At 27.1% G+C, this 16,118-nt stretch overlaps 1 protein-coding gene across 5 annotated transcripts in view; it reads right to left on the bottom strand.

The window, feature by feature from the left end:
* LOC142320479 (telomerase reverse transcriptase-like) overlaps nt 1–16,118 on the bottom strand; it is a 56,190-nt gene that overhangs the window by 15,169 nt on the left and 24,903 nt on the right. For 4 of the 5 annotated variants that reach the window (XM_075358308.1, XM_075358309.1, XM_075358311.1 and 1 more), the window contains exons 4-8: nt 15,072–15,270; nt 14,051–14,284; nt 7,655–7,760; nt 3,824–3,974; nt 2,395–2,613 (exon numbers count right to left, since the gene is read on the bottom strand). In XM_075358308.1, coding sequence (XP_075214423.1) covers nt 2,395–2,613; nt 3,824–3,974; nt 7,655–7,760; nt 14,051–14,284; nt 15,072–15,270 — 909 coding nt within the window. The remainder of the gene's footprint in view (nt 1–2,394; nt 2,614–3,823; nt 3,975–7,654; nt 7,761–14,050; nt 14,285–15,071; nt 15,271–16,118) is intronic. The other variant, XM_075358312.1, reaches the window with a different exon arrangement.

The raw sequence follows: 16,118 nt of genomic DNA, 5'->3' as shown, positions 1-16,118 counted from the left end.
TACATAAAAGTGATTCAAGGTTACAGTATGTTGCAGTCACAATGGCTACTAAGCAAACCTTCATAACTTAATCTTATAAGTTACAATGGCAGTTTGTACACAATAAATTACGCTCAGTAATCCTCACAACACAGTTTACCTAAGACATCATACAAATTATTTAATTTTCTTCACTTTGTTACGAACATTCAAAATATTTAAACACTTTGATCACAACTTTATTCATGAAGCTTGCTCATTTTTTCTAAAAAATAAAAAAAACACCGGGTTATGCCTCTGAATCAAATATTACCTCAGAATCCTTAAAGAATTTCCTCATAGAGGCCTCAAATTCCTAACAAAGTTTTTTAATGTAATTTTAAAAACAACTATTCCCATACAATGAAAACTTTAAAAAATCATGATTCTAAAACTCATGTAAAAAAATTATAAAAATCACATCTTAGACCAAACCGCTTTTTCCCAGTCTGTTTAAAATTATTACTAAAATGAATAATGGCTCACATTGAAGAAAATAACATTTTTCTTGAACACTAATCTGCTTTCAAGCTTTATATTCCTCCACCATTAATCAAATTAACAGATTAACAAACTTCATTGTACTGGCTCTTGATATTAAAAAAAAAGTAGCCTCTGGTTTTCTAGACATGTTGCAGACATTTGTCAATGTCTAGTGTAATGGTTAGTTACAAAAATTGTGTTTTTTTCACATACATATTATTTAATAATAAAATCATTTTTTACAGGATAGATTTTTCTATGTTTCAGAGGGTTTCTTTCAATCAGACTATTACCGAATTACAGCAAGGATTTCATAAAGTTAAATTTTAAGTTCAATATTATATAACATTTACAGTAGTGTTTATCCAATCCTCCTGAGATTTATCTTGTGCTCGTGCAAATGGTACAGCAATATTGTCCAGAGAAAATAACCACATTGACTCGACAAAAACTACAACCAATGAAATATATTAAATACCTAGTTCACTAGGAAAATAGAAACAAATGTCATCAAATCAACACAAATGACTTTCACTTTAAACTTATAATTTGCTCACTATACAAGTCTACAATAGAGTTTTGACACCCACTAAATTCATATATTATTATACAAAGTCTAATGTGAAAAACAGATAACACATGTTCGTCAATTCCAATGTAGATTCCATTAATTATATTGTTCACTGGGCTGCAACTCATACTTCCTTTACATACAAAACTTACCGTATATAAATATGACTATATAAAAATATATAATATGACCGACCATATATAGGATCAATATTGATAGCATGGAAATTATAATAAGTGTAACAGACACCAATCCACTGAGCTTCAAACTATCACAAAGTATCCTTTTATGTTACTAATTAATCACTACATTAAGACCTAAAATTGCCAACTATAGTAGATTACATTAAACAAAACAACTGGAAAATGCACAACAAAACTGTTGAATATAACAAACATCTACCTCATATGTCACCTTCTTCAAAAAATTCTGATAAATGGTACAACTTGAATTGGAATATTCTACTTCAGGCCACAATGAACCCTTCTATTAATTATAAATCTAAAGCTCTACAATCTAAACTAAGAAGTTCTCAATCTGAATTCTACCGCACATGTATTTATCAATAAGTCTTGATAAATGTATTCTATTTTCTAAAATTTATTTCTACTTGTTCAATTATACTATTGTTAATGACTCTGTCAGTTCATTTTTTTCCAGAGACATGCCATTTTTTTATCACTAAATTATCACATTCAGTAGTTGTAAATATGTAACTTAATTTTACAGTTCTAAATAAATGAAACTTAGGTAAAAGAAAAAATTTACAATTTAATGGATGTTTTAAAATTTTTTTTTAAAATTGTCATTGCATCAATCCCAATTATTACCTTCAGGCTTATGCTTCAGTAGTGGGTATACTAATTTGTACAATATATATTTTTTTTGTTTTGCACTCCAACAATGAACCTTGTAGTTTGAAATGCATCAATTATTTTAACAAATAATACATAAATGAGTAAGAGTTAACATCATAAGGAAAGATAACTTTTATTAAATAAATGCATTTTTTATTAAACTTATCTGAATTTCAAGATGCTGTTCTGATCAAGGTTTTATCATAATTTCTATTCAACTTCCCAAGTGAATGGAAGAGCAGATTTTGGCTGTTCGTGGTGTAGCATATCTACCTATTCCTGATATGAACGGTATAATTTACAATTTACACACATATCTGAATAAAACATTTATTTATTCATGTTCCATTAACAAGAACGTGAGTTGAATAGTTTAACCTTGTTTTTGAATGTGAAACAAATACCTCAAAGCTTTATAAAATCTTTGAGTTTGGGAAATTAAATGTATAAATAAATTCCGCTTACTTTCCAGGATGATCTCTTGATCTGAATGAAAGTGTGTGAAACACATTAACTCCTTTGTAAAATTCATAATTACCAAATATTTCCATAGATTTTGTGTCAAATAAAAGACCATAGTATGGGATCAAATTGCTAGAATTTTCCCCAAAATTAGTAATAGTTTTTTTCTTGTTTATAAAACAACCAAATTCATCAAAGCCTTCTTCCATCCTTTCCAGAAATCTGCAAAAAAAATAAAAAATTATTAAAATGGTATGTGTTGTCAGTGTTGTCTCCAATGAAATTTATTTTTTGCACTAAATTCCTAAATTTAATGAGCTACTAACATTTTTTATAGAATTCATGGGTTTTTTTAAAGAAAAAAGTATATTTTACTTTTACATTCTATTTTTTATTTAAAAACACGAAAACATATGTTGATTAATAATAATGCTATAATCAAACATGTTTAAAATAACGTATAACTTTCTTCTGTTTGTGATAAAAATGAAGTCCAAGGGATAACAAGCAATTATTAAAATCTAATTTTTGTTAAAATTACCATAATTATAATTTAAAAACACCATAGGGAAAAATGGCATCAAAAGCTAAATGTTAAAGCATTACAAAAATCTCCCCATACACATTAACCAAGAATCACTAAGTAAAAAAACTTTTTTGAGAGATTGCATAGAAAAAACACATACCTACCTGTCTGTGTCAATAAAACCTGTAGAAATGTCTGAAAATTACTACTGATATTTAACAAAGCAATGTATCAAAATTACACTACCGGATGAAAAACGGGGTTAATTATATGCGATTTACTATAAAAAGTTTCTTCAAATAAAATGAAACTATCAAGAATAATGCAGAAAATATCAAGTTTTAATGCTGCATAAGGCTCAATTCAATTACTTTTCCCATCAAATGTTTCATAGGATTTATTGCTTCAAAGATAAGCTTTGAAACCTTTACTGATGTTTATTTGGTATTTAAGTTATTTAAATATAAATAATAGTAATAATACATAATATTTTTATGTCTATTTTTTCTATTGTCATAAAGATTTTCTTGAGCTGTTTGATAAGTAATATAATGTTCTTTACTTCTATGTTCTAGATTTAGTAGTACTTTTAACAACCTGTTAATTACACATCAGTACAGTGCAATTTGTATGTGTGTGTGTCTGCTTGATTTGTTTAGAATTGTGATGTCTGTTGGCATTAGTCTTCAGTAAATTTTGTATTTGATATTAATGTAAATCACATAAATAACATTACTAAGACATATTAAAAATAATAATGTAGTGTGATTATTAAAATATTTTTTTTATATAAAAAAAAAAATGTTTAAGCTATTCCCACTTGTTTAGGAGATAAAGCATAACTTAGGGAAGCTAGGTAAATGGTTAATAAATTAATAAAAATACATGCGATGTGTAAAACATTACGCTTTTGCTCGATCCAAGTTTGGAGTCGCATAAAAGTAGTCATCAACAGCTCTAACTAATAAATCTTCATTTTTATTTACATACTTCAATAAAAAACAATGGTCAACGTAATCATAGTACATTTGACACAACACAGAAGACAAATGGTCACCTGGAAGAAGAAAAAAAATGTTTGCAGGATGTATGAAGTTGTGTAAAAATAGTTGCCAACAGTTCAGATGTAGAACAACTACTCATTAAACATGAAAGAAACTGGATGAACTAAATTTTATTTATTTTTTTAATATAATTACAACACGTTCTAAAATTTTATTTACATATCGGACAATTAAAATAATCTGTTTAATATAAATAAAAAATTATTACTTATATTAACTTTCATTTTTTTTATCCCCCTTTTACAGAAATATAAAAGCCTAACGTATCAACACAGATGATCAGAAAGACTTGCCAACATTTTAAGTAATTTAAACTTATACAAACAATAAAAAATACAACTTACGAATACACAAAATAAAAATTGTTAGCAAATATTGAATTATTTATTTTTTATATAATTAATGGCGTAGTTTAGAAGATATAAAAGGTTATACCCACATTCTTTGTAAAAAAAAAAAATACGTAAAAGAAAATTTCTACGATTTTTATTTAAAAAATACCACTTTATATAAGGATAGTATCTATTATAAGTGCATTGCACTTCTAATGCAAGATTATCATAACTTAAACATTTACATTTTCTGGTTCTCTTGTGTATTAGCAATCATTCCTCATTATATTTTCAGCACAAGAGTAGTGTATCTTTTTAGTTACTTAAATTCCTTAAGAAATACAGGTGCAAAATTAAGTATCTGTAGCTTAATTAGTAAATGAGTTATGCAGAGAAAGTTTTGATAAAAACTTCAATCCATAATTTCTCAAAATTTAGCTGTTTAAACTAACTACAGCCTTGCATTAGGGAGGGACATGTACAGCATTAAAAATTACTTCAAGAAATCGTTAACAATACTATATTCAAAGAAATGAAATGGGTGGGCGTTTGACTCCTGTTCCAGTGATTAGGATTATTATAGCATGTACACTAGTCTCATCTTCTTATATGTAATAAAACATAACTTGTTTTAACACATCCCATGCTAAAGAAACAATTAATATCCCATAACTGACCTCAGGAGCACCTGTGAGCATTTAATAATGTCCATTGACTGATTTGGATGTATATGTATTTTTATCATCATTTATAAATATATTTTGTTACACAGTGGTTTTAGTTTGTGTTGCAAAAATACTCCTCCTGTCCTTCCCTTAATCTCAATTTCTAAAATTTCATCCTTTCCACCCACTGTTTTTATTTATACTACCGCAGTAGAAATGTCATTGATGTTGTTAATTTTTTTTTTTAAATTAAAACAATATTAATGTCAAAATATTTAATTTTTATAACACATTTTCAGTTGCATAATTCTATTTATTTCATTTTCCTTATTTTACTCAGTAATTTGATCAAATATAATAGTACTAGCAGACCCGGCAATGCTTCGCTATTGCTAGATTTGAGTGTATATATATATAGATTAAATGAACACAATTGAAAGTTTGATAAAACATTTAAAAACTGAACATTACGAAACTTCACAAAATTTAACCTTTCACTTTATAAAAGTCAGAATGTAAATAAATCCGACTGGCAAAACAACTCTACCTAACAAATTTAATTCAAACCACCCTCTAAACACAGTAGTCAGTGGAAAATAACTTTTTAATGAAAAGATATATATCTGCAGAATCATCTCAATTAATAATGAACATTAAGAAACTCACAAAACATTACAAAAAACTTCACAAAATTTAACTTTTCACTTTATAAAAGTCAAAATGTAAATAAATTCAATTATCAAAACAGCACTACCTATCGGATTTAATTCTAACTACTCCCTAAACACAGTAGTCGGTTCAAAATACCCCTAACTTTCTTTCTACTGGTCAGATCAAAGATTTCAATAGCTTTAAACTTCCTCCGGACAATGTGAACCATTTTTAAAAAACCCACGCGTAAATCAATCCAATAATTTTTTGGTCTGTAGAAGACATACATACAAACACTGCCTTATATATATATATATATATATATATATATATATATATATATAGAAGAAAGTTTGTTTGTTTTGTAAATATCTTGACATTGGCGCCACCTAGGGGGTATAGTTTTTTCAAAAATTTTTCTTTTCATGTAACCAGTAAATATTCTGAATATGAGCCAAATCAGACCATAAACACAATTTTTCAAAATATCTCAACCCCAGCGCCACCTAGTGGGTTCAAACTAATTCAGAAACCTTTGCGGACATGCGCACAACTCTCTCATACAACATTTTCTATTTAGACTAGGCCTAAGAAAATTTAATTTTATTATGAAAACTATTTTTATTACTTTTTATCTGTAGGTTTAAATTTTATAAAATCATTTTCTAATAATTTTTATTGCAGTAGTGATTAAAACCTGTTGTTTGGAGTAGTAAATTTTTAATACAAAATGTGCTTCAAATAAAAAAAAAACATTTCTGATAGATATCCCAAATCTAAATTAAAGATGTACAAGTGTTATAAAAAGAAACTTATTTTAAAAAATCAATAAAATTATTCAATAAATATTCATTTTAATAATTATTTTATTTTTAACATAGTGTGTGTAAAATTGGAAAAATACACACAATAAATTATTGTTACTCACAAAATAAGTTTTATTTCTTCCAAGTCTTTAGTAGTCATCCTAAATTTATTTTAAAAAATCATGTAACATAAATAAGACTATTAAAAAAATTTACATACATAAGAACAATTTTTGAACAGGATGTTAGTTAACACCTATAGGCATTGATGATAAAACTATTGATAATAACAGAGTACATTAATTAACATCCAACATTTTATTTGGCCATATTAAATATTTATAATAAATTATGGCTAATATAACACTATATATGGTATTTGATTTTTTAAATCTCCCATAAATATTTTTTCAGTTGGATGGAAAAATTGTTTAGCACGGAACATGTTAAAAAAATTTATTTTAAGAGGAATAAAAAAAAAGTTAATCCACCTGCTTAAATGTCTCATTCATGACTTCATGTTGTGTAAAACACTGCCAAACTAAAGCTGGATTATAGCAAGTCGTAACACACTATGATCTTTAAAATTAAATAAATTTAATAATGATCTAATAAAATTCAATAAAATAATAATAGTCACTTAAATGACTTAAAATAATGTTTTGTGTGCCGGGAATTTTCAAAGGCAACAAGTTAAGCAGATAAATAGTGTTAAGGAAGTTTAAGGCACAGTCAGTATGCCACAAAAATATTATATTTAATATTTGAAAGATTTATATATTTGATATAAATTAATGGAAAAAGTAATATTATTAGTAATAATAATTCATAATATAATTAATATTATATTATTAATATTAGCATTTACATCATTTCTACAGGTAATCATCATATGTTAAGGTTTTCCTTTTCTACAAAAAAAGATTAGATAAAGCCCGTAGTAGAAAATCGACAGCGGTAAATTACAATAAGTTCTTATCTCAAAATGTTATAATACAATTCAAACTTAACAGTTAGGCTACAAAAATTATGAACAAGTTTTATAGTCAAAATCAAAATACTTAATTAAAAATTTTAAATTTCTGATTAGTCAACAAATCCATGGGAATCCACAAATGCACAGTCACTTGTATATGCATCATAAATATGCACAAAAGTGTGCACGCGCAAAGTAAATATATACAAGTATAATACAAATGCAGATAAATGAATAACAAACCTTGAGCAATCCCTTTGGTTATTAAAAACCGTTTACTCCCTATGCGAACATCTTTAAATAATATCTCTCTACGAATACAGTTAAACAAGTGTTTCATTTGTATCATCTAAAAAAAAATAAAAATAAATAAGTAAGCAAAAAATTCAGATACTACAACAAAATCTACACAGGCAGACATATGCTTAAAAAATTTACACACACGTATGCATACATACATTAAAATTGTAACAAGATGATCTCAATAAAATTTCATAATGATATTACAATGAAATTTCAAAACCTGAGCATTTAAGGGTATAGAAACTACATCCACAGGATGTATTTTTACATCCACATTCTAACTTAAAATATTAACTGGAGCAATTTGCAGCCCAACTTCAGTTAAGCAGCAAGCTAATTTCTAGTGTTTTATGAATGAATCTGTTTTTTTAAGAATGTCTTTCAAAACCACCATTAATGCATAATAAAGTATAAAATATAAATATATATTATGCAAGTTTAATGAATTTGTTTGAATAAGAGAGCTTAAGGCTTCCCATTTACCAACTTGGCAGACTGCCTTGTCATGTCATATTTTTGGTTTATCTAACCAAAGGTTTTGGGATATATTTCATCTAAAAAAAAAAGAAGATATATATGTAGTAGTGGAAGTTTGCCAGATGAAGCACCAACCTTAATGAACTGTGAACAGGATTTGAACTGAATGATTTAAAACAATTGAATGAATATTATTATATAATAACAGAATTAAATTTAAATTAAATAACGTAATCTATCTATACTATTATATTGTAACAAGACCAGTATAATAAGACCTGAGTAAATGAACCCTTTTAGTCCTTTTAGCTAAAGAAACCCTTTTAGTCAGTTTACCTTAAACAATTTCTTTTTTTTTTAAAGAAACAGGTCCGCTTACCTTTTGTATACTGCCCACTAACACACCTAAACAGATATTGTTTCGTGAGAACAGTTACCAGACCAAGGTTTGGAATTTCATGGGAAAATGTGAGGGTGATCAATCATTCTCATGCTTCAAGTTGAGTTCGATCTGGCAGCTAAACAGAATAGAAGTATAATTACTCTGAGGAAGACCAGTTGAGATCAGTTCTGCAAAATCAGTCTAAGTGAGATGTTATGATGTCAGTTCTGCAAGATGTGAGTCTGCAAGAGTGCTATGATAGAAAAGTTATGTAAGTTTGAAGCGAGAATATTCTGCGAGGAGGTCAATGTGTACACATTCAATGCAATTAAGGTGATGTCACAAGTAACTCTAATGTGGACAGTACATGAAAACAAGAAATGATTTGGTGAATTATTGTTAGACTATAAGTGAAAGAGATAATGTACTAAATTTTATTCATAAATTGTTAGGGTAGTTTTATTTGTGAACAGCAAAGATATTTGTAATGAAAGAACTTTATACTTGACTTAAATGTTGTACTGCTGTTGTTAATACGAGACTAGTGGTTAAAAGTGTTAAGACTATCAATCATGCTAAAAACATTTATCAGTGGGCCTGAATTCTGGTTTTAATTATTTATCTACCTGTGAATAAATCCTGATGATTAATTTAAATTCTGTTTTGTATGTAATCACTGTTTATTATTATTATTGTTTGCTGTTATCATTATTATTGCGGTTGTGATTACTATTTTTATTATTTGTTTTATTGTTGTCATTCACTATTGATATTACTATTGTTACTATTATTGATTTGTCTTGTTTTACTTATGTTTTTAAACAAAAAATTGTAATTATATAAACATTTTCAAATTGTCAATCTCTCAATATCCTGATTGAGCCGTGAACACGCAACAGTATAAACAGGAAGAGAGTTTTTTTTATTTGGGACAAACAAAAAATAAGACTCGATTTATCACTACTAAATTTTTACCCATGTTTCTTAGCATAACTGAGAATGTTTTTGGATAGATCATCTCAAAAAAAAAAAAATTATATATATATATTTTGTATATTTTATATTTTTATTATTTTGTATATTGTTTATATTATTTTATTTTGTATTTTTTTATGTATTTTTATTTATATATTTTTTTTATTTATATGTATGTAGAATAGTGGAGGTTTGCCGGTTAAAGCACCAACCTTAATAAATTGCATTAATGAACTGTGAACAGGGTTTCAACTGAATTATTCTAATCAATCGAATGAATAATATTACATAATAATAGAATAAAATTTACATTAAATAAAGTAATATATTAAGAGAAGAGTATTTTTGTTTGTTCAGTATAAACAAAAAAAACTATTCGATTAATTGCAACCAAATTTTTACCCATGTTTCTTGGCATACCTGAGAAAGTTTCGGGATACATTTCATCTAAAAAATATACATGTATATGTGTAGTAGTGGAGATTTGTCGGTCAAAGCACAAACTTTAATGAATTGTAAACTGTGAATTAGCACTGTGTGAGCTGGGTTTGATTTGAATGATATGAATAACTAAAAACCAATTACTAGATTTTTTAAATTCTAAGTTTCAAGGGTTAAAATGGATTTTTGAATTTTTTTTGAATCCCTGTTATTTTTTTTAATTTCTCGGTAACAAATGAAGAAATCAACCTGATTTTTGATAAGTGTAGTCTTCACATCAATAAACCAACTTCTAGGTTTTTGAAATTTGACCTTGAAAGGTGATGAAGAAAGGTAAAAAAAATTTTTAGCAATGTGTATAAATTTACCCAATCACGGTTATAGTAAATGAAATATTCAGTAGATTTAGGCTTGCAAATACTCATTTTAGACAAATATTTTAAAACCATTTTAAGGTTAATTTTGATCTTTTAAAGGGTGCAAAGTTATATGGTGCTGTGATTCAACCAATACAGCCACTGCCCCATTACTATATGTGTGACAGACTGCACCTGCCTCTGGTCACTTGACTAAAAAAATATAATATCGTTGCATGCTCGAGGCTCGATCAGGACATTGAGAGATTGACAAAGAATGTTTATACAATTACAGTTTATTGGTTTATAAACATAATTACAAGACAAATCAATATTAATGACAACGGTGATGATAATAATAATGGTAATAGTAATAATAATAAGCAACAATAATAAAACAATTAATGAAAATAAACAAATATTAATCATAGTGACCACAACCACAACAATAATCAGGATGATAATAATGGCATCAGCGAACAATAATATTACACGTCTATAACAAACAAATAATCATAATAATAAATAGAGGTTACATACAAACATAATGTAATATATAATATAATCGAAATAGTAAACAATCATAATATCACACATCAAATAGTAATAATAACAGAGATTACACACAAGACAGAGTTTAAAATAGTCGTTCAGGATTTATTCCAGGTAGATAAATAGAAAATCAGAAATCTGACCCATTAACAAAACATACAGCATGACTACTGGTCTTAACACTTTTAAATAACTTTTCTGTCCACAAATAAAACTACCCTTACAGTTAATGAATGAAATTTTATACATTATTTCTTTCACTTATAGTTTTACAGTAACTCATCAATAGTATTTTTTGTTTACTGGAATTACTCATGGCATCACCTTAATTGTTTGGAACTTAATTCACACTGGAAATTCGCTCCTTCATCTGTCATCCCCGCAGAATGCTCTTGCTGACTGACATCTCGCACTCTCGTCTCGCAGACTCTCCTTGCTGGACTGATTTGCAGACTTCGTGCAACTCATATCTTGCAGCCTCTCCTCGCAGAACTGATGTTGTAACGTCTCGCTGGATTAGTTCACAGAACTGAACATTAAATGGTCTTCCCAGGGGTATTTGTACTCCTGTTTTCTTTACCTGCCTGACCGGACCCAACTCAAAGCATGAGAATGATTGACTGAGGCTTTCGTTCCCATGAATTCCATAAACGTGTCCAGCAGCTTTTCTCACGGTAAAAACAGGTGTTTACTGTGTGTCAGAAGGCAATATTACAAAACATGACTGTTAAGCGAACATGTTATCTTTACTAAAAGGGTTCTCTTTTTGTTCCTTTCTGGATTCACCAATTATTATCCTTTCTACAACTTTCATAATTGGTAGGAATGCGTTACTCAGGCCCGCTATACCGGTCTTGTTACAATATAAAAAAACTGACCACTATAGAAAACACAAGTAACCATATGATACAGGTGAAGCTGCAACAGGGAGCTAGTTATAAATGTTAAGGGACAAATTGTAAAACATAATTTTTGATTATAAGTTTTTAGATTTACAAACGTGTAACAGTTTAAGTTAAAAAACCTAAACCCTGCAAGTATGGAATACAAATAATGAAATCAACCTGAAGTTCAACATTTACAAAAATGGTATGATATATACTTATTACTTGTAAATAATAACATTCCAACCATTAAGTATTTCTATCACTAACTCTCTCCTAATTCTTAACAAATATATTTAAATAAAATATAAAGTATTCATAACAAGTTTATAAAGAAATGAAATGAAGGAGGTAAAAAGTTTCTATACAAAGAAATAAGGGGAAAGTTAATACAGTAAAATCTTGCTACTGAGGTTCTCTTTTTATTAGTTCCTTCACATTATGTCTGCGTTTTATTTCTATTGCAGCAGATAAAATTTACTAATTTCTCTATAATGGTGATATTTTTGTGGCCAATTAGGGATTATTTTTTCTAGCACATTTTTATTCATGAAAAAAGTAAAAGTAATAGACAGAATTACAAAAAAGTACTACCGTTACAATTTATAATATCAGTAACTGTCATGTTATCAGGGCCAGTTTTACTAACCCTGAGAGTGTTATATGGGTAATGGTAATTATCCTGTCTGGTCAGGTTTTTCTTCAATAGAATGGATTGAAAATTTTAAACTGTAAAATAAATAGGTTATTTAAAATATTCTACAATATTATGCTTTAATTTTACTTTTAAATAACTGTTCAGTAATCCGAAATAAGTTTTTACTTTATTCTTTTATAAAGATAGACCTTCCTATATTTTCAAAGACATAATGTTCTACAATCTGTAGAACGATTGTAGATAAATTCCAATCTTTTTGATTTGATAGATTCCAATCTTTCGTTTTAAACTTTAAGTTTTTCTTTTGTTTTAAAGTTTTAAGCTTTGGTTTTATGACCACTAATAACTTTCTGCTATAATAATCATTAGTTGTTAAATTAGCATTTTTTTACAAATGTATTCAAAACAAAGAATGCTGTTTTTGGACAAATAAATAAGTATAATTCAGAAGTTAGAAAGAGGCAATAAACAAGTTGACATCTACAAAAAAATTTATTTTATCTAGTTTGTAAGCATGATATAGAAAAACAGAAAAATCAAATTTAAATGAAAAAAAAACTTCAAAAGATTTATAGCCCAGAATTCTAGCTATTGATCAAGCAATTTTGTAGTGGTATAGCAAACTAAGAGTTTAAATATTCCAATAAATGGCCCACTAATAAAAATAGAACTGAATTTCTCACAAAAAAAAATGAAGGGTTTCTGAATATGACAGGTTCTACAGATTGGTTAGAAAAATACAAGTAACATAACATTTAGAAAAATAATTAGTGAAGTTGAGGTTACTGATTTCACTTCTACAAATACCTGTTTAAAGAATTATATGGAATGATATATGTGATGGATTTAAGGGACAACACATTCAATGCTGATGAAACAGGAATATTCTATAAATTTCTTCCAGATAAAAATTTAAAAGCAAAAAATGTGTCAGCAGAAAAATAGAAACAAGTCACCATTCTGGTCTGTAGCAATATATTAGGAATAGAAAATACATCTGTTATCAGTAATTGCCAAATCAGAGAACAGAAAATGTATCAAAAACATTTAAAATCTATCAGTAAATTATCAAAGTAACAGCATAGATGACTTCTGAATTAGAGAAGCATAAAGTTATTCCACGACTGTCAAAAAAAAAGTTAAAAAAAGTACTGGGATAGATATATGTGTATATAATGTAAATATTTATTTTTTGAATTGCTTGAGAATAATGTAATTTCATAGTGTTTTTACGTAATGCTGTACTGTGAATCAGAAAATTTTGCTTAAAATTAAATTAAACAAATTATTTTCAGGAGCTGATGTCTCATATCTCTCAGAGTAAGTGCACGTTTCTTTTCTTTATACTCAGATTTTATTTGTGTAATGAAAATTTTTATTAAAGTTATTTTACATTAAAATTCTAAAACATTGTCCAGAATAAGAAATAAGAAAAAATGCACAGATTTTTAAAATTCATATTTAACTCTACAATGAGAATCTTATTAAAGCAGCAAAAACTGTTGATCTCTTTGATGTCATTATAGTGAGATCTCACTGTTATATGAAAGTACATGAAGTTCTTAAACTGGCAAATAAAAAATATTTTACATACTAAAAGTTAAATTTTACCTCAACATTTTTTGTTGGAACAATAACTACATTAGATGGGATATTACTTGGAAGTTCATCAAATCTGTATAAATATCTGCATGAAACAGTTCCGCAATTTTTTCTAAAACATTTTATTTTCCTCAAAGTAAACTGTTTTAGAATTTTTTTTGAAGTTGTAATGCCATCACTATTTTTAGTTTTAAAAATCATTGCCTTAGTAATCACATGAGAGAGTAAGTCAAGAAGTTTTTTCTGAAATCAAAAGAATAATATAACTATTGGTAACTTTATGAAATATGTATTGAATTAGACAAAAGATAAAGCAAAAAGTTTTTTAAACCTCTAATTTTTAAAAGAGTATAAAAGAAATATTGACAATAAAAAATAAATAAACAATATTTAATAAAACAAAGAATAAAGTTAGTTTAAAAATATTCTAAACATTTAAACTTCCCATTTCAACTGTTTTTTTAAACAGTTTTTGAGCATTCTCTATTTATGTTTTATCTATAAATATATAAAGTTTTGCATGCTTCATTTTGTATTTATTACAGTACAACAAACAACATTTTGCAATGTTTCACCAGTCAGCAGTAACACATGTAATGAAACTATTCTTAGAAAAATTTAATTTCAGTAATTATGAGAACTAGGGAATTTCAAGTGACTTCAACTGTACATACTTACTTTACTTCATACTTTTCAGTTTCCAGGACACTAAACCCTGAGATGTTCAAAATGTTATGAAAACCATCGGGTAGTAAATGAACTGGCATAATTTATCTTTTGACCTGAGAGCAGGTATAATTAAATCTTATAATAAATAAAAAATGAGGAAAGAAACCTATTCTTAAAAAAAATGCTTGCATCGATAAATCGCAGAAAATAAATAGCCATTATCATAAACTTCACAGATCATCATAATTTCTGTGATCATCACAAACTTCTAATCTGTGTTAAACAATTGCCTTATGTAAATAAAGTAAAATCCAATATTAATTAAAAGATTTTAAATTAAGTTATTAAAAAAAAAACTTACTACAATTATTGATCCATATGCATCACTTATATCAACTTTAACAAAATATAACGGATATAAACTAGCTGGCTTCCAATTTTTTATACAAGATAACCATAATTTATGAAGTTCGTTTAAGTTATTTAATTTTCTACTTCCTGTATTTAATAAACACAGTTGTGATAAAAATATTTGAGTATATGTTAAAAGTTTGTCCTTGCTGAAATCCAAAATTTCTAAGTTTAATTAGCACCAAACAAAACCAAATAAACAATTTATAATTAAATAAAAAGTACTTATTTTAATGAAACAAAAATAACAGTTTTTGGTTTTAATTTAAAAAAATTAAATTAGTAACAGCTCATCTATAAGTGTGCCGTCACTACTGTAGAATATGATAAAACACTGTTTTATCTCACAATAGATTAAGTATACAGTTAAACCAATAGACAACGCAGGTATTAATGGTAAAAATGTATCAGCAGCTAAAAAGGAGTCTGCTTGCTTATTCTCTTTAAAAAATGGCAACTTTTTCTCTTGCATGCTCTCAAACTTACATCACAATTCTTCTATGAGAGTACAGTGTATCTAAAAAAAATTCCAGATAAAAGACTTGAATATATTGTAGTAAGATATGGCAGATGTGCAAAAATTGCACATTATGATGGTAGTACATTGTATTTCTATAAATAATTTTTTAGTGGGTTTAGTGTATAATAAGACTTACAAAAAGCTGACAGTATTTTAACAAGATTTTATCTTTAGTACTTCTAAATGTTTTCTACACACCATTTGTTCTTATTGCAATAATATCTTGATCATTTTCACTTAATTTATTATAAATTTGACATCTTTAAGTACTAGTCCATAAAAGTGCTTATGATACTTTACCGATTCATTTACATACATTATAATCTTTTTTTAAATATATCATATAGCTAATATATAACTAATTAAAAAAAAATGAAGTATTAACTGTTGCAGTGTAAATAAAAAATAACTATCACACCAAAACAAATTTCTTCTTAGATAAACAATAGAAAACTAAATGAAGCTTAAATTCCCAAA

This window comes from Lycorma delicatula, chromosome 2 (assembly GCF_047948215.1).
Source record: "Lycorma delicatula isolate Av1 chromosome 2, ASM4794821v1, whole genome shotgun sequence".
NCBI lineage: Eukaryota > Metazoa > Arthropoda > Insecta > Hemiptera > Fulgoridae > Lycorma > Lycorma delicatula.
Note: the sequence above shows the minus strand (reverse complement) of the source record. Positions and strands in the feature narration are given on the sequence as shown.